We start from the raw sequence: 20355 nt of genomic DNA on the forward strand, positions 1-20355 counted from the left end.
GGAGTAAACTGCAAATAAAACAACAATTATATGAATTTCAAAAACACTATTTTGAGTAAAAGAAGCTAGGTACAAAAGAGTGTACAGTGTTGGTTCCATTTATATAAACTTCTAGAACAGGCAAAACTATCCTATAGTGATCAAATTCAGAATAGTAGTTGTATGGGAGGGGGAGTGGACCAGAAAGAAGCATGAGAGAACTATCTGAGTGACAGAAATATTCTAGTTCTTGTTTTAGCTGGTGATTACACAGCCGCAAAAATTGTCAAAACTTACTGTAGTGAAAATCAAGATCTATGCATTTCATAAATAAGCAAAGAAAATTCTTGGGAGCGTCTCTAGATCAGGCGTACCTCTGTAGTAATGAGATAAAATCTGCTCGTGTGGGTTTGTGATCACACCCTGATACAGCAGCAACAATGTCAGGGGAATGTGAACAACCATCATGGTGGATTCATTCACTGGCCCTCATTCCCCAAGCTGTGAATGACTGTGTTAAGTCTCTGTTTAAATAGCTATTGACAGGAAATTCCCTGGTGGTCCAGTGGTTAGGGCTCGGCGCTTTCACTGTCGTGGTCCTGAGTTCAATCCCTGGTTGGGGAACTAAGATCCCACAAGCCTCATGGCGCAGCCAAAAATTAAATAATTAATTTTTAAAAAAAGAAGAGCTACTGACAGTGCCTAAACAAAACAGCTGGCCAAATTGGTCTTGTCTATCAATAAATTCCAAATACTAGAAAACCTGGAAATAAGTCCAATTGGTTAATTCAAAGGCAATACAGAATAAAGAAAACTCTCCACCAGCCAGCTGGGAACTGATTCCACCATTAAAGTCTTGGAAGGCTTCGTTATCTCTGCCCTTTGGAGGAACCACAAGATTAAACCTAAAACCCAAAATGAAGAACATGTTCAAGGTTCTTCAGTTTAAATTTGCTTTCTCACTTGCAAGTACCTCCCATTATACTCATAGAACTTAACAATCTAAATTGTTAAGAGGGCTGTCTAAACAGATCCTCAACTGTCCTACTGCGAACTGCTGTTCTGTTTCCCCTCCTAGACACATGCTATAACTTTAAAACAAAGTGAGCCAAAATACACATACTTGAGTATCAATATTCCCAGCACCAAAAATTATTCCTTTTCAAAGGAAAATGAGTAAGATGGCTTACAAAGGGGAAAGAAAAGCTCAGGCCACAAATATTTGACCTCTTTATTAAAATAACAAGCTAACTAACTTTGGTTCCATTATTTCCATTACACTAAATCAATAGGACACACCATTTTATCTTATTATTGATCTGGCAGCACCTTGTTAACTAGGAATAACAGAGCAATCAATGGCAACACGGCTGAGAAAGTTTCATGGTTCATCCAGAGGCAATTACTTTTGAGTTTAAAAAATAAGATGACTTTATAGTTTTACTCCTTTCAAAACATTCTTATAATGCCATTACTTATATATCCAAGCTACTACAGGAGCCAAAACAGGCTCCTTCTAGAGATTCTTCAAGAACTATAGAATACTTTTCTACTTTTTTCCTTTTATTTACAAAATAAAATCAGGGACAGATGTAGGACCTGGAAACATAGCTTCTCATTTGTTCTTTTTGTGTTTTTACAGGCCTGTGCTTCACTGATGTGCACATGGAGATGAACATGCTCACACTTGGAGAACACAGCCTGGCGGAAAGGAACAACATTGGCACGCTTTCATCATGGTTTTGGTGTGACCACTGTGCTCACCAGAGATGTTGCCTTTCAACTCAATCTTCACTGTTGCCTTCAATCAACCATCAAAAACACTATTTCTGTGTCTAAAATGTGTTTTGAGTTGTACCTTTCTTTTCCATTTCCTATTACACCCCTATCATCTCTCAATCAGTCACTGCATAATTACAGTGACTATGCCCGGAGATTCCTAACAGCCTCTAGCTTCATCCCCTTCCAACTCCATCCCCACACTGTAACCAAGTGAACTCCCTAAAACACCGGCCCAGTCATGGAACTGCCCTCATTGCTCCACTGACCTACAGCAGTGGTTCTCACACCATGTCCCCTTAGAACTGAACCAGTGGTTTACACTGCTGCTAAAAATGTGGCCCAGTTCTCACACACACACACACACACACACACACACACACAAAATTAACGTAAAATTCAAGTTGATAACAGAATTGTCTCAACTTTAAGATTTGTTCCAATTGTTTTTTCCTTTAGTACTCCTTATCAGCCAGTAGGCCCTAGCCAACAGCAAAAGACAGCAAATATTAATGGAAAAACCAGGAAGGAATCAATATGTCTAAAAACCCACTTATTATAAGCACATTTGCTCATGGTTGAAATTTTATGTGACTTACAGCACACAGTTTTCAATTTTAACATTTCTGAAGTAAAAATTAAACTTTAGACTAAACAGATGATTTGGTGCTAAATCATAATTTGTGATAAAAATTAATAAGTAAGTAAGCATTTCATGATGTTAGTTTAAAAGCACCATGACTTTTACAGCCTTAAGAACATGTTTGCGGACCACTCCCTCGTAACTGAAATCTGCCACATCTGCCATTCGGGCCCTCAGAACCCTGTGCTCTACCTTATTCTCAGCTCGACTGCTGTTTCCGCTGCAGAAAAACACTTGCCCACTACCGGAAGGCCATTTCCCCTGGCCCTACCCTTCCTTCAAGCTCAAGTACCAACACCTTGGAGAAGTCTTCTCTCACCAGCCCCAGCCCCTTCTCTCCCGGGCAGGCCTCACCTGGCTCTGACAGCACAAGCAGCACCGATGCATCATCTGTGGTCAAATCTCTCCCCCTAACTAGACAGCATACCCTCAGTTCATCTCCAAATCCCAAGAACTCAGCACATGCCTGATCTAAAACATATACTCATAAAATACAGAACAACTCAATTGCTTAAGCTAATCATAACAAATCAGTCCTATGACTTTACAGTCATATTACATATAAAGAAGTGGCATATGTTAAGTTCCAAAGAAGTAACACAAATTAAAGAACCACAGAAGTTCAAAAGATGGAAGGATCAACGAAGACCATGTTAATACAATAAAAATAAAATAGCCACCCTAAGTGCTACCTAATTTTTCTAAGTATACAGAAAATCTCTGTAAAGTCAACTTAATGAAAATTAAACGAGTTATTCCCAATAGTTTTATTCTTTTGAAATGTTTTCTAGTTGTTGCTGTTATTGCTCTGATTTGGATTGTTGACAACTTTTTGTTTTTGGTTATTAATTAATGAAATGTATCCGTGTCCCTTCTTATCTCTTTAGATGGTGAGAAGGACTGGGAGAAGAGAAAATGCGCTAACATTTACTGGATGATAAGCTACACATGCATTACTTCATCCTCACTGCAATCCTATCAGGAAGGCATTATCACTCCCATTTTATAAATGAAGGAAACCACAGACCAGAAAAGTTAAGCAAATTGCTCGTGAATATGTAATTAATAAGTGGTTGAACTGGGAATCAGGGTGACCAAGTCATCTTTTTGTCCAGGACTTACCCAGTTGTTGCACTGGGAAATTTTCAAATACCAATTCTAAGGCTGAAAGTCCTTCATCCCGGAATTTGCTCAGCCCCAGGAAAACCAGGAATTGGCATTTAATTGGAATTTGAATCCATTTCTGGCTGACTCCCAAGTCAGGCCTTCCATCAACTCCATTACTGTGCCCTTGGGCAGGGAGCACAGTAGCTGACCTAACCATGATGGTATTAACAAAAACTTCCAAAATATAAACAAGCTAGTCACAGATGAGTTTTTTCTTTTAGGTGCAGAGATGAACTTTACCAGTTTGGCTGCTTTATGTTTTACAAAGTTAGCTATCTTCTTCCTGGGTCCAAGTGGTATCCCCATTTCCTTCAGGTCATCCACTGTACACATAAGCTTTAAAAGAAAACAAACAAGCACATTAATTAGTCAATCTAATGATATATGAAGTGAAATTTAAAAAAAGGAAATTATGAAAAGAAACCGTATCATCTAAGGCAACTGAATATCCAATTTGTTTAAAGTTAATTTCTTTTCTGTCCCCAGCCTCAGGTAATTTTTTTTAAATCATGAATTAATTTAGGTTGTAAAATTTTAGGCCTCCACATCTAAGTCATTCTTTTAATTTTTTTTTGCGGTACGTGGGCCTCTCACTGTTGTGGCCTCTCCTGTTGTGGAACACAGGCTCCAGACACGCAGGCTCAGCGGCCATGGCTCACGGGCCCAGCCGCTCCGCGGCACGTGGGATCTTCCCGGACCGGGGCACGAACCCGTGTCCCCTGCATCGGCAGGCGGACTCCCAACCACTGCGCCACCAGGGAAGCCCCATTCTTTTAATTTTTAACAGAAAATACATGCATGTTGTACAGAATTCTTTCCTCATACACAGGAAAAACAATTTTAGACAAAAATGAATCAAACTATCATCAGTTCCTATTTCCCCTCATCCTGGCCACATAGTATATTAATATCAAACCCTTAATATTCTTGCCAAACTAATAGGTTAAAAAAACCTCACTGCACTTTTTTTTAAAATAAATTTACTTATTTATTTATTTTTGGCTGCGTTGGGTCTTTGTTGCTGCGAGCAGGCTTTCTCTAGTTGCGGCGAGCGGGGGCTACTCTTCATGTGGTGCGCGGGCTTTTCATTGCAGTGCGCGGGCTTTTCATTGTGGTGGCTCCTCTCACTGCGGAGCACGGGCTCTAGGTACGAGGGCCTCAGTAGCCACGGCGCACGGGCCCAGCACTTGTGGCTCACGGGCTCCAGAGTGCAGGCTCAGCAGTTGTGGCGCATGGGCCCAGCCGCTATGAGGCATGCAGGATCCTCCCAGACTAGGGCTCGAACCCGTGTCCCCTGCATTGGCAGGCTGATTCTTAACCACTGCGCCACCAGGGAAGTCCCTCACTGCACTTTTAATTTATATTTCTCTTAAGAGTTTTCATATGATAAGAAGTCATTTGTTATTTTCTTTTCTGAATATCATCTGTTCATATTCTTTGCCTATTTTCCTATTGTGTTGATGGTCTTTGTGTAACTAACTTATAGAAACTTTGAATAATAAGAAAATAAACCCTTTGTTTATAATGTGTGTTGCAAACAGTCTTCTTAACCTTTTGTTGGCCTTTAGGTGTTGTTTATGCCATCCCCTGCTATGCAATTTTTTTTCCATTATGGCTTCTGGGTTTTATGTCATACTTAGAAAAGCCTTCCCAGATTATTAAAAAAAGTTCTCCTGTTTTTTCCAATTTTTTTTAAACGTTTAAGTCTCTGCCTTATCTGAATGCACTGTGATATAAAAGTGTTTAAATCTTATTAATTTTCAATCTCATACAAAGGAAAAACAATTTTAGACAAAAATGAATCAAACTATGATCAGTACCAGAGATTCCATATCAATCTTTTCCTTTTCAAAAGTGCTAACGTATTCAGAGAGGCTAAGTGCTTCCAGAGTTTCTTGCAAAGTCAGGACTTCTTCATTTTCAACATCAAGGTCACAAGACTCATCCAACGTCAGCTTTGGCTCTTCAGGTATCTTTTAAAAAAAAAGTTGGGAGAACGTTACAAAGTTCCCATAAAATGTCTTCTGATCTATGGAAAAATCTTAATTCTGTCCTATACACAAATCATAATTTTTGGCAGTTTGCTATCCAAAGTTTGAATATTCTGAAAAAGTATATAAATTTAGTAAATCACGCATGCTCCCATTTCCTACAATAATTTACTTCACATTTTTTAAAGAAACCATAAACTGTCTCTCACATTTAAATTTATAATACATAAGGAAGACGAGTGAGAAACTCAAATAATGAGCTCTATGATTCCACTGCACTCCTAAAGCTCAGGGTATTTTGTTACATAGAATCAGTTCAGATTGTGGAAAACTCTTCAGCTCCAACTCTGAATCTAGAGGTCAATTGGGCCATACCTGCTTTTCCTGGAAATGTGGCTGCTTCACAACTCCATTAGCAACAGCTAAAGGCTCAGGAGACTTTGATAAATTCAAATCTTTTTGATTAGACAGGATGTCAAACAATATTAAAGAACCTTAAAAAAAAAAAAAGAAGCATTTTGCTTTATAATGTACTAGGTGCTTTTATAACACTAAATAAATTCTCCTCCTTTTTTTTGTTCAAAGTCCCAAGCAGAAGTCACATAAAGTTAGATGTTAATCAAGATCTGATAATAAATATTCTTGTTTTACCAAGTAGTAGAATAAATTAAAATATAAAGCATTCCTAGGTAACATGAAAGGCAAATAAGGCAGAATGTAAACTCAAAGCATTCATTTCTACCCTTTATAAAACTTAAAATCTATAATTCTAAGTCTTGAACTAACAATGTCACCCACATTGAAAGCAGGGATGACTCAACAAAAATTGTATTTAAAATGTGGATATTTGGAAGTTTTACCTAAACTGTGACCAGCAACAGAGACCCCTCCTTTGAAGTCTGGGTTCCGACTCATGAAGAGTGCATACAGACGGTTTATCTCCAATCCCACTTTCTCCACAATCCTCTGACAGTAGATGGGGCTGTTGTAAAATAAAATGTCTAGCAAGGTTTCATTAGTAAAGTGACGAAACCGACCAATACTTGGTAAAGTGATTTTCTTAATATTCCTGTTCAGAAAGAAAAAGAAGTATGTTTAGTCAGTAAGCACCTTAAATTTATCGGTTTCTAAAAGTTTCAATTTTGAATCCTGAAAATACACTAAGTAAAAAAAGATCCCACGGACTAATTATGAGTTGATTTTATAGACAGTTACTGTAAACAAATCAAGATAAACCAAAAAAGTTGTCATTTGTGCCTATAACTATACTATGAACTTGGGGATTCTCTGAAGTTATCATACAAAATAAGGCCAAAGCGAAGATTTTTAATTTATTTTTAAAGAGGAAAGCCTACTCTTCCATTTTTCTTCCAGTTTACTGGAAATCAGGATACCTGACAAAAATTGTGGGTGGCCAGGACAATAGAGAATGTAGCAAGAAGTAAAAAAGGAGCTTAATGGAATGAGAATCTCTCCTGATTTGAGAATGGCCATACTTCAGGAATACCCAAAGAGAGAGAAATCACCCCCATAACAGGGCTTCACATGGAGAGAACAGAATGTTTGTAGCGTTAGTTTTATTAAAGCATGTGCCCTGAAACATCATGATGTTCACTAAAATCCAAGTATGTCATTAGCCCTGTGTCCCCAGCATAAATATTTTCTAAATCTGTGCTTCCCAACTGGAAGCATTCCAAATTGAGTGGAGGCATTTTTAGTTGTCACAGTGCCTGGTAAGTGCTGCTGGCATTTAGACTAAGGATATTAAATGGCCTACAATACACAGAACAGTCTTACATGACACAGAACTGTCCTGCCAGAAGAGTCTGCACTGAGAAACAATAATCAGTGGTTCTCAACCAGGGGCGATTTTATCCCCAGGGGACATCTGGCAATGACTAGAGACATTTTTGGTTGTTAAATTAAGGGTAAGGTCGTGCTACTCTTATCTAGAGGGTAGAAGCCTAGGATGCTGCTAAACATCCTATAGTGTACAGGACAGCCCCATGTGTGAACCACTATAGATCAGTATTCTAAAACCAGCTTAAGTTTCTTAGATTCTCTTAAATATTTACAATAGGAACACACACATACGTATGTACGTATATACGTGCATGTGCACACACACACAAAGTAGCACATAAACTTAAGTGTTTAATCATATGTCAGAGCAAGTATATAAAGTTTTTAAGTGTATCTGTTGAAGTCATAATAAATTACTTTATACTATAGTTTAAAATTTGAATCTAAGTTTGACTAATCTGAAAACCAAGCTATCAAAATCCACAAACCTGTCAACACCGGTGGCATCCCCACCCAAGGAACTATGCCAATGAACCGGAAGGAATTCCACTCTGCTTACTTTCCGATCATCTAAAGATTTCTTGAAATGTGTCTGCAGCAATTTGAGAGAAACCACCCTAAAATCATCCACTTAAAAAAAAAAAAAAATTTTAGAGAAATGCAAATCAAAACTACAATGAGATATCATCTCACACCAGTCAGAATGGCCATTATCAAAAAGTCTAGAAACAATAAATGCTGGAGAGGGTGTGGAGAAAAGTCAACCCTCTTGCACTGTTGGTGGGAATGTAAATTGATACAGCCACTGTGGAGAACAGTATGGAGGTTCCTTAAAAAACTACAAATAGAACTACCATATGACCCAGCAATCCCACTACTGGGCATATACCCTGAGAAAACCATAATTCAAAAAGAGTCATGTACCAAAATGTTCATTGCAGCTCTATTTACAATAGCCCAGAGATGGAAACAACCTAAGTGTCCATCATCAGATGAATGGATAAAGAAGATGTGGCACATATATACAATGGAATATTACTCAGCCATAAAAAGAAACGAAATTGAGCTATTTGTAATGAGGTGGATAGACCTAGAGTCTGTCATACAGAGTGAAGTACGTCAGAAAGAGAAAGACGAATACCGTATGCTAACACATACATATGGAATTTAAGAAAAAAAAAATGTCATGAAGAACCTAGGGGTAAGACAGGAATAAAGACACAGACCTACTAGAGAATGGACTTGAGGATATGGGGAGGGGGAAGGGTAAGCTGTGACAAAGCGGGAGAGAGGCATGGACATATATACACTACCATACGTAAGGTAGATAGCTAGTGGGAAGCGGCCGCATAGCACAGGGAGATCAGCTCGGTGCTTTGTGACCGCCTAGAGGGGTGGGATAGGGAGGGTGGGAGGGAGGGAGACGCAAGAGGGAAGAGATATGGGAACATATGTATATGTATAATTGATTCACTTTGTTATAAAGCAGAAACTAACACACCATTGTAAAGCAATTATACTCCAATAAAGATGTAAAAAAAAAAAAAAATCAGGGAAGACAAATTAACTTGATTAAATTTTCCTAGCTTGATTAAGTAGTTAGCAATTACCTCTTTTATGCCAGTATTTTTTATAACACAAACTTTTCAAGAAAAAAAAAAAAAGATGACAAAATCAGTCCAGAAAAGAAAAAAAAACAACCTTTCGGAAGTTCTTGTTCATGTTTCATTATTTTACAGAAATATATAAATGACTGAAAAACATTAGCTCAACTACCATTACTGGGAGGCAGAAATGCACTGTGGGTAGACTCTGGAATCAAATTACCTGCTCCAGAACCTACAGACCGTGACATGGGAGAGGTTAACTCATCCTCTGGGCCTCAGTTCCTCACCTAATAGTAAAGATAACAGTAACAGCACCTACACCCCAAAGAGTTATTGTGAGGGTTAAATGATACAACTCATGCAACATACTTGGGACATACCAAGTATTCAATAAATATGAACTATTACTACAAACATAAAAATAAAACTTCCAAAATTTAAGTAAACCAGGCAGATTCACAGTTCCTTTAAACAACTTCTCACAACTAATTCACCATAAATCAGTTCAATGCACAGGTGTTCCTAGTGGCTGGAAGTGCTCAGGCAGAGGTTGTCAAAAAGCCTAAATTATTTCCAAGATCCCTTCTAATTCTTCACAATCTAGGATTTTATGAGTTATAAATGTCATAAGAGCAAATGAAGTACAAAGTAGTATTGCCCATGATCATTTAAATCTCCTCTTACAGTCCCTCAGCCAACAGTATACAGCTGGAAACCATCTTAAAAATGAAGGTTTAAAAGTTCTAGTAGTTCTCCAATCATTTCATGAAATGAAGTGACTAACGCTTACCACATTCAATAATGCTTCTAAAGCGCAAGTCACACACAGGTCCAATGCCATGCACCATGAACACCAAATGGTCAACCGGAGGCATTTCCCCTGCAAAAGAAAGAAAGAAAGACGTTCATCCATGCATATATACATACACACACACACACACACACAAGCTGGGGACTGTTTAGGTTTTCTTAATTGAATAGCAATATTCAATACCCCTTTTGTCATCATAAACTTGCCAAAATCAGATGAACGCAGCTCAAAGTCCACCTTTTGGCAAATAACAGTGAACTAGACCAAGGAGTGGAGGAAGCAGGCCATTTCTGATCCCAGAAGCTATGAGCCAATGACGATCATCAGTTTTGTACCTATAGAGGCTCCATAACCTTGTAATTTCTTCAGAACTCCCCAGGGCACTAAGCCCCACATGGAGATTCCACTTGTCAATATAAAACTTCAAAATCTTTTCCCAAAATCCTTCTCTGTGTTAGATTCACACATACTACACATGAACATTTCCAAGTTAAATCTACTATTTTACTCTGGTTATTTCATACAGATTCATAATATGAGTACATTTATTTCCAAATCCTGCTCACTGCCTGTTTTTATAAATAAAGTTTTATTGCAACACAGCTAGGCCCATTTGTTTGCATACAAATGCTTTCACACTACAATGGCAGAGTTGAGCAGAGATACAGCAGAGTCTGCATGGCTTGCAAAGCCTGAAATATTTACTACTTCGCCCTTTGCAGAAAAAATTCACCACTCCTGCACTAAAGTAATACAAACTAGTTGAGGCATGACAAAACAAGCCCAAAAATATTGCCCAAAGCCTAGTTTCAACAAGCAAAGTGCTTCTTCACAACAATATATATTTTAGAATCTATATTACATGGTTTGTGCACCTTCAACAGAATTCTAAATTAAAGAACAAACAGATATAAAAGTAATAAAAAGGAAAGATCTGTGCCAACCTAGCTGATTTCTGCATGTTATGGCAGGTAATCCTAATAACTATTTCCTTTTTTCATCATTCTAAGATAGAGAAGTCTAAAAATGACCTTAGTCCTAAACAAACTGTACGAACCATCAGGAATTTCATCAAGGTTATCATCAACTCCACGCTTTACAACCCTGGGCCTTGTCTGTCCATCTTGTGTGGTCCCCCATTCATCTGGCACTGATGAGGGCTGGAACTGAACAATAACCTTCAAGATACAAGAGAAGGATTATGACAGAGCTCACTATCAAATTCATTCCCACTATAAGCTAAATACATAATAAACTACTTCATAGTATAGTTTATAATCAGATACTTGTACTGTTCCTCCAAAATCAATTTTGTAACAGTCCTGCTAGCGTTCAGTAACCATTAAAACTAAGTAAATCAATATCATTATTTCCAATGCTTATGTTGGAAAATAATACAACTAAATCAGAGGTAGTATGCCTTGATTTAAAAATATAACAAACAGGGCTTCCCTGGTGGCGCAGTGGTTGAGAGTCCGCCTGCCGATGCAGGGGACACAGGTTCATGCCCCGGTCCGGGAAGATCCCACATGCCGTGGAGCGGCTGGGCCCGTGAGCCATGGCCGCTGAGCCTGCGCATCCGGAGCCTGTGCTCCGCAACGGGAGAGGCCACAACAGTGAGAGGCCCGCGTACCGCAAAAAAAAAAAAAAAAAAAAAATTCAGGTTTACACGTAAGAAATAAAAGAAGTAGAGGAATCCTTGTTTTATAAATACATATAAGGCAAAATCCTCTAAATAACAACGTGCAAATTCAATTTCAATGTCCAAAACGGATTTACCTACCACTTTTCAGGAAGACATATACTATTCTGTTAAATCAACTGTATTAAATTTAGTCCAGTGTTACATGGAAAAATCTCAAATAAACAACCTAACCTACCATCTAAAGGAATCAGGAAAAGAAGAGCAAACAAAGCCCAAAGTCAGCACAAGGAAGGAACTAATAAAGATCAGAGAGCAAATAAATAAAATTGAGACCAAAAAAAAAATACAACAGGAAAGATCAATGAAACCAAGAGCTGGTTTTTTGAAAAAAATTAACAATATTGATAAACCTTTAGCCAGGCTTACCAAGGAGAAAAGAGAGAGGACCCAAATAAACAAAATAAGAAATGAAAGAGGAGAAATAGCAACTGATACCACAGAGACACAAAAAAAACCATAAGAGAATACTATGAACAGTTATATGCCAACAAATTGGACATATTAGAAGAAACAAATTTCTAGAACCATACAACCTGCCAAGACTGAATCAAGAAGAAACAGACAATTTGAACAGACCAATCACTAGTAGTGAAACTGAATTTCTAATAAAAAGAACTCCCAGCAAACTAAAGTCCAGGATCAGAGAGCTTCCCATGGGAATTCTATCAAACATATAAAGAAGAGCTGAGAAGCTGATACCTACCCTTCTCAAACTATTCCAAAAATTGAAGAGGAGGGAACACTCCCAAATTCATTCTATGAGGCCACCATTACCCTGATACCAAAACCAAACACACTACAAAAAAAAGAAAATTACAGGCCAATATCTTTAATGTATATGTAAAAACTGTCAACAAAATATTAGCAAACCGAATCCAACAACATATAAAAAGGATCATACACCATGATCAAGTGGGATTTATTCCAAAGATGCAAGGATGGTTCAACATTTGCAAATCAATTAATGTGATACACACATTAACAAAAGGAAGGATTAAAAATCACGATTATCTCAACAGATTCAGAAAAGCATTTGACAAAATTCAACATCTATTCATGGTAAAAAAAAAAAACTCTCATCAAAGTTGGTACAGAGGGAACATATCTCAACATAGTAAAGGCCATTTATGAAAAAACCCACAGCTAACAGCACACTCAGTGATGAAAAGCTGATCATATTTCCTCCAAATTCAGAAACAAGACAAGGATGCCCACTCCTGCCACCTCTATTTAACATAGTATTGGAAGTCCTAGCCACAGCAGTCAGAGAAAAAGAAATAAAAGGTATCCAAACTGGAAGGGAAGAAGTAAAACTGTCACTATTTGCAGATGACATGACACTATATATAGAAAACCTTAAAGTCTCCACCAAAAAACTATTAGAACTGATAAATGAATTCAGTAAAGTTGCAGGATATAAGATTAGTATACAGAAATCTGTTGCTTTTCTACACACTAAAAATGAACTATCAGAAAGAGAAAGCAAAAAAAGACAATCCTGCTTAAAATCTCATCATGAAGAATAAAATACCTAGGGGGAATTCCCTGGTGGTCCAGTGGTTAGGATTCTGGGCTTGCACTGCCAGGGGCCCAGGTTCGATCCCTGGTTGGGGAACTAAGATCCCACAAGCTGTGCAACACGGCCAAAAAAAAAAACAAGAATAAAATACCCGGGAATAAACCCCAATGTTCATAGCAGCACAGTTTACAGCAGCCAAGATATGGAAGCAACCCAAGTGTCCATCAACAGACAAATGGATAAAGAAGATGTGGTACACATACACACACACACACACACACACACACACACACACACACACACACACGATGGAATATTACTCAGCCATAAAAAAGCATGAAATTCTGCAATCTGCAGCAACATGGATGGACCTAGAAAATGTGTGTAGTGAAATAAGTCAGAGAAAGGCAAATACTGTATATCACTTTATTTGTGGAATCTAAAAAATAAAACGGATGTATCAATAGATACCAAAACAGAAACAGACTCACAGATTAAAAAAAAAAACCAAAGTAGTGGTTCCAGTAGGGACAGGGAAAGGGGTAGGGCAAGATAGGGGTATGGAATTAAGAGACACAAACTACTACGTATAAAATAGGTTAGCAACAAGGATATATTGTACAGCACAGAGAATTATAGCCATTATTTTGTAATAACTTTTAATGGAGTATAATCTGTAAAACTACTGAATCGCAATGCTGTACACCTGAAACAAATATAATAAGTCAACTATACTTCAATTAAAAAATAAAATTAATAGTTTAACATTAACCTTCCACCCCCCCCCAAAAAAACGAATGCATGCAAGATGATATGTAAAATTGTGTGCTTATATAAAAAACAAAAGTTAAAAAAAAAAATTAAAAAACAAAAGGGTAAGTGTGGTTACCATTAAGAGGCAAAACTAGGGGAATGCAGAGGTAAGAGGCTTTTGTTTTTCATTTGATACCCTTTTATACTGTTTAAACTTTGATGGCATATGAATGTTTTTATTTTTACTTATTTTAACATCAGTAAGGACTATAGAGGTGGTTAGAATATAGGTTTTTGTTTTTCTTTTACACTTTTCTGTAATAAATAGCCTATGTTCTGAGAAACTACCATATTACTAGCATTATGCTAAATGCTTTTGCATAAATTACCTCACTTCATCAAAAATATGACCCTGGGAGGTAAATCTTATTTATTGCGAGTGAGGAACCTGGAGCTTAGAGAGATTAAGGATGGTAAATGGAAGACTCTAAACACCACACCCAATATCTTTAAAAAAACAAGAAAGGTTTCCAGAGATGATACAAATAAAGAGGAAGAACTTATTTTTACTTTAAAGGTTGAAACAAACCATCATCAAGGGCAAGGTAGGCAAACTATTGCCTGCAGGTCAAACCTGGCCCACCACTTGTTTTTATAAATAACATTTTATTGAAAATAGCCAGGTCCATTGGCTTACATACTGCCTGTAGCTGCTTTCAGAGACTACACGGCCTACAAAGCCTTCAATATTTACTCTCTGGCCCTTCACAGAAAAGTCTGCTGAGCCTGGATCAAGTACAAAAAATTATCAAGCTTAACTTCAACGATGCATACTAAGCTTCAGCTACTGTGTTACCATAAACAGAAACTTCATGAGACAAATTTAAATTTCATTTTAGTTTCTATCATTGATATGACCTGTAGTAAACTTAAAAGCAATACACTAGTTATAAATATATCCCTACTGCAGAGTAAAAATGAACATTTATCAAACATTCAGTAAAATAATTACTTTTAAAAACCTAAACACTTTAATATCTTAAACAACATCACTACCTTTGGATTGTGCATAACAATTGTCTCCCCACTCGGAAACTCTAATCTGCGGTGCCACTGATTCGTGGTTACAGCTTTTTTATATTCAGCCTACAAGGGAAACAACATATGATCCAGTAAGACAAATCTATTAAGAGAAAGTGTGGAAGAAAATTATAACTATGATAGTAATAAAAATAATAGTAATAGCAGCTCTCCTGTACTAACTGGCTACCATACTTAATATCATTTTACATACCGTACCTCACATAACTGCTCTCAATCAGCACTAAATAATATTGTCCCCATTACCTACAGGTGAAAACCAAGGTTTAAACAGTCTATTAATTTCCTAGGGCTGCCATAACAAAGTACCACAAACTGAGTGGCTTATAAAAACAGAAACTTATTGCCTCACAGTTCTAGAGGCTAGAAGTCTGAAACCAAGGTGTCAGCAGGGCCACATTCCCTCTGAAACTCATAGGGAATTCCTTCCTCGCCTCTTCCTAGCTCCTGGTGGTCTGTCAGCAATCTGTAGTATTCCTTGGCTTACAGACGCATCACTCCAATCCTCTACTTTCACATGGCCTTCTCCCTCTATGTTTGTCTTAACATGACTGTCTTCTTATAAGGATGCCAATCATATTGAATTAGGGGCCCACCCTACTCCAGTATGATCTCTTCTTAATTATATCTGCAACAACTCTATTTCCAAATAAAGTCACATTCTGAAGTACTAGAAGTTAAGACCTCAACCTATCTTTTTTTTTTTTTTTTTTGGTGGTGGGGGGCAGACACAATTCTAATGCTAGCAGGCAGTTTTAGTTCACAGTTGCACAAGACCATACAGTGATCACAGAGGTAAGGAGCAAAAGCAGAACTGTGGTTCACTCCCACCCACGACCTTCTGACTCCAAAGACTTGACTGTCCCACCACTTTCTTACTCTCCTTCCAGAGACACTATTCTGCTCTCTATAAGGCAAAAGTCTGAGGGTCTCTTGGAGAAAGATTCAAGACCAGGTAAGGGGGAACCTCTGGTACACCCACTGAGTAACAGTGGGACTTCCTTGGTGGCGCAGTGGTGAAGACTCTGCGTTCCCAATGCAGGGGGCCCGGGTTCAATCCCTGGTCAGGGAACTAGATCCCACATGCATGCCACAACTAAGAGTTCTCATGCCACAACTAAGGAGCCCACTGCTGCAACTAAGGAGCCAGTGCAACCAAATAAATAAATATTTTTTAAAATGAGTAACAGTGATTATTTGACAATCATGTCAAAGTAGAAGTGTTTCTTTTTGTCTCCTGGGCAGTCATTCAGTAACAATTCCTCTCCATCAGCCTCTATCCAGCTGACCCTCTTCCTCACTACTTTTTAAAAAAATTTTAATATATTTGTTGACATTTTTTAAAAGCAAGATCACAAACAAAAATGTTTAAAGATTCACCATCTTAAGAATTATTTTCATTTCTTCGTATTCCCTTTCAATCCACAGCTTTATAATAAATCTTGTCTGGTAGAGTATGTTTCTACTTTTCATTCTTCAAAATGGTCTTGATTATTCTTGATACTTTGATCTTCCATATAAAATTTAGGAGCAGTCTGCAAATTTTACTTAAAAAACCCTGATGTGACTTTGATTGGGATTACATACAATTTATAAAACAATTTGGGAAGAACTGACATCTTTATTATGTTGAGACTGTGCATCTATGAATGTAATATTTTGGTCTATTTCTTTAAGGTCATCTTTTACATCCTTCAATTCTGCTTCATAGTTTATTCTCCATAAAGTTCATATATACCTTTTGTTGGACGATTTTTCTACTTAGCCTGTAGTTTTGTTAGTGTTATAGTCTTCTTTTATTATTATGGTTTCTAATTGGTTATTTCTATTGCGTAGGAATGTTATTAATTTTTATACGCTGATTTTATATCCACAGACTTGCTGAACTCTTACACTGGTACTAATGGAATTTCTAGAGGTTCTCCTAGTTTTCTATGCAGACATTGATGTAATTATCAAATTAAGGTGTTTTTTGTTTCCAACTCTTCTATTGTTTTGTTTTAGTGCTCTGATAGGCTAGGATCATCTACAACACTAGCAATATGTATCACTTGATTCTCATTTTCTCACTGGCTTTTTCATTTCCTAAACTCCTCTGCCTCTTCCCTGATCTGGCTTGAGTTTCCTGGGTAGAGGCTGAACAGGAACTAAGGTCTCCTAAAGTTAAGAACAGCTATGTGCTATTGAGACGGTCAATACATGAATTCCATCCTCGAAGCCTGTGTCACCCATTTATAATCAAATATAGTATACACTTTCAAATACTGCTTAGACTTGAAAACATATACTTTAGCTTCAAAATAATAGGACTAAACATTCAACCTTGGGATGCTATACCTTCAGTAGGGTCTTGTCAAGGGTACCAAAAATTATAGTACACATTTGTTTATTTATTTAGGTCTAAAATTAAGCCAAAGATACCAGCATTCCTTTACATATTTTATTCCTTATTCAAATGATTAAAATTATGTTTTAGTAGACTGGTGCCTCCTGATATTTGGTATTTCCAGGAACAAAATTAATTTTATGCCTTCTTTTCAGTCTTTGCCCTTACCTGGGTTCTGACTCAGCTCTAAATCAGTGTTTTTCAAACTGTGGGTCATGACCAGCAACAAATTGTAAAATTAATATTTTCAATGACATAGAAAATATCTAACTGAATGACACCTAGTGAGGTAAGTGTTGTTCCATGTACCTTTCTTTGTTTCTAATGGTGCGTTAGAGCTCACTCATACCAGCTCACAAGAGCTGATCACACATACCGCTTCCCAACTCTGTGTCTAGTTACATCATGTTGCTAGCTTACTATTGGCCATGGTGGGAGTATTTACACCATGGAAATCAGCAAACACTATAAATCAGGGTTTTTTTCCCTGGAGAGCCAGTTTACCAAACACCACTGCCTCTGATAAATAAACACACATACTCATGGGTGTGTATGTGTGTGTGTGTGTGTGTGTGTGTGTGTGTGTGTAAAATGTGTGTACTAAATCCAATCTAAAATGTATTCTTACTACACGTTGAAATGAAAAACATTTGAGGCCTCTGTTCTCAACAAGCTTCTTTTCCAATTTACTTAACCCCAACTAACATCTGTCTTAACTTCAGGCCAATATTCACCTTTTTGTACTGTTTTGGTTATAGAACAATATTTCATAGTCACTATTATAGAGATTGAGATTAATATTTCTAGGGCAGGCACAATTGATAATGACTATGACTAAGGATTACATTTACAAATTTTCTTTTGAAAAAGCAAAATACTCCACAAAAAATCTGTACTATTATAGCTATAAGAAAAACACACACACACACACAAAAAAAGAAAAACACGTATATGAATAAAGAACAGTTTAAAAAAATATTTTTAAAATGTAACATTTTATTTGAAAGGATGACAAGATTGTGATTTAATTTTTTTCTTATTTCTATTAATTATATCAATATGTTCTTCAAGGACAAAAAAATTTAGTAATTAACAGTCAGTTGCTAAACTTGACTGTCAGCTCCTAAAGAGAACATAAAGCCCAGTCCTTGCCTGAAGCTTTCAAAATATGAATCTAGGGAAGATTAACATTTTAGAGGTCCCTTTTAATGTCAATATTAGTATTGTTTTAATGTTTAATGTTAGTGTTGGTTACATAAGTTTTAGTTAATACATTAAAAAATAGTAACTAAAATGTTCCATACTCCATTTCCCATGTATGCAGATGAATTCATTTAACTTATTTCAAATATTTAATTACTCAATTATTAAGCAGAATTATAACAAGAAATTAACACAATTATGTAAAACAACATTAACCACCAATTTTAAGATGGCTAAAAAGTCTCACAGTATTTGTTCCTATTCTTATATTTGTTTTCATAAACCAGAGGTGAATTTCAAGCCTTTTACTGAATATTAATTTGAAAAGCATCCATCTCCTTGGCATGTGTTGTCAGCAGCATATCACAGCAGCCTAAGCTCTTCTGAAGATTTGATATAAGTACCTTATTATATTAGATCTGTGATGTTCCCCTGAAAAACATTCTATCTTTAGACACCAGGCCACAATTAGTACCTCATGAAAGATGACACCAATTAAAAGGCAATCTTCTTTGCACACAGGATCAAGATAGGCTGTCTTGTAAATAAAGTCTGCTCCACTGTGAGTGGTGTTACATGAGGCTCCAACGTATACAGAGTCTATATGTTTTAAAGAAAAGCATAAAGGAATAAAGCCCACGTACCTCCAGTTTTTCACTGAACTCCTCTGTATAGGGAATAAATCTGCTGTCTGTGTCCCCTTTGTAAAACCAAGTACAGCGTCTCACTTCAGCTGGCTCCTCTTCCCAGTACACGGCTTTCCTCATCCGGTCATAGAGGTAAACGTCGTAGCGCCCTCCATCAGTGCCTAGAACCACACTCTCAGGGTCTGGCTGGACTGGAGCACAAAGACCACATTTTAACTCTACAGTTACAAGGTACATTTAAAAGTAATAAATAATGAATATGGTGACTTGTCTATCCTTAAAGACAAAGAACTAAGCTCATTTTTTTAAAAAAAACAGAAGTTTAAGATTAATCTGTGCTGCTCAAAATGATGATTCTTTTAAGTGGAGAAGAAATAACGAGGGTAAAATATAAAAGCATGATCATGAAATAATTCAAATAATTGGTAGTTTTTTGTTTTTTTTAATCAAAGCAGCAATGCTCCATGAAGCATACTTCTAAAGAATAGGTGATTTTTAAGTCCCAAGATGAACTATCATCAGGATAAACAAAGAAACCTACTTCTATAGTGAAGACTTCTCAGAGTCTTAACACACTCTTATGCACTATCTCAAGAGATGGATGTAGTTACAGCACTTCCAAAACTCATCTGACCATGGAACACTTTTTTCACAGCATCTTCAGTAACAAGAGTTCCATAGAAAATGCTTTATAAACGCCCTATAGCTACAAACAAATAAGGGAAATAAGAAAACTGACACCTGGGTTATATGAACGACTCTATTTCTTGGATTTAAACTACCTTTAAACAAAAAGGAAAATTACTAAAACATTTCTTCAAATACCTTGCTCAAATAACTCAGAACTTACATTAATATTATCATCTTAAGGTACAGAGACTGGCAGGCTCTACAAGGATTAAAGAATTTGACATTCATAAAAAGTAGGCCATGGATGAATACTCTTCATTTCTCTCTTCCTAAAATCAGATACAAATGATGCAGGATTTGTGCTTACCTGAGTTATAGATTTCTTCAAGATTCAAAGAGTCAAACACACTGAAAGGCATCCACAGTTGCCTGTATTCTATCTCCTTGCAGTAAAACCAGTGGGGTTGGACAGGTTCATATTGGTTTTGAAGTAGAAAAAGAGATGACGCTTGCACAGAGGGACCCGCAGGTCTAGCAGGTGCCTGCTGCTGGGTTGGAGGGGACAGCCCTGGCTGCACTGAAGGAGGAATCTGGGGGGGACAAAAGTTAGGACCATCATGTCTGTCCAAAG

The 20355-nt window shown here is 37.1% G+C and overlaps 1 protein-coding gene and 1 non-coding gene across 11 annotated transcripts in view; one reads left to right on the forward strand and one right to left on the reverse strand.

Annotated features, from left to right (window-relative positions):
• Nucleotides 1-20355, reverse strand: part of SEC23IP (SEC23 interacting protein) — a 95410-nt gene that overhangs the window by 66173 nt on the left and 8882 nt on the right. For 9 of the 10 annotated variants that reach the window (XR_012326875.1, XR_012326872.1, XR_012326874.1 and 6 more), the window contains exons 3-12: nt 20092-20314; nt 19092-19285; nt 14814-14903; nt 10838-10958; nt 9760-9849; nt 7851-7992; nt 6420-6628; nt 5935-6053; nt 5389-5541; nt 3809-3904 (exon numbers count right to left, since the gene is read on the reverse strand). Coding sequence is in view for 5 of the 10 variants with exons in the window: in XM_019940128.3 (XP_019795687.1) it covers nt 3809-3904; nt 5389-5541; nt 5935-6053; nt 6420-6628; nt 7851-7992; nt 9760-9849; nt 10838-10958; nt 14814-14903; nt 19092-19285; nt 20092-20314 (1437 nt within the window). In the remaining 5 variants the exon portion in view is untranslated. The remainder of the gene's footprint in view (nt 1-3808; nt 3905-5388; nt 5542-5934; nt 6054-6419; nt 6629-7850; nt 7993-9759; nt 9850-10837; nt 10959-14813; nt 14904-19091; nt 19286-20091; nt 20315-20355) is intronic. The other variant, XM_073793892.1, reaches the window with a different exon arrangement.
• On the forward strand, nt 13028-13100 carry TRNAA-UGC (transfer RNA alanine (anticodon UGC)). The gene has a single exon. It is a non-coding gene; the product is annotated as a tRNA-Ala (tRNA).

Source organism: Tursiops truncatus, chromosome 16, assembly GCF_011762595.2.
Source record: "Tursiops truncatus isolate mTurTru1 chromosome 16, mTurTru1.mat.Y, whole genome shotgun sequence".
NCBI lineage: Eukaryota > Metazoa > Chordata > Mammalia > Artiodactyla > Delphinidae > Tursiops > Tursiops truncatus.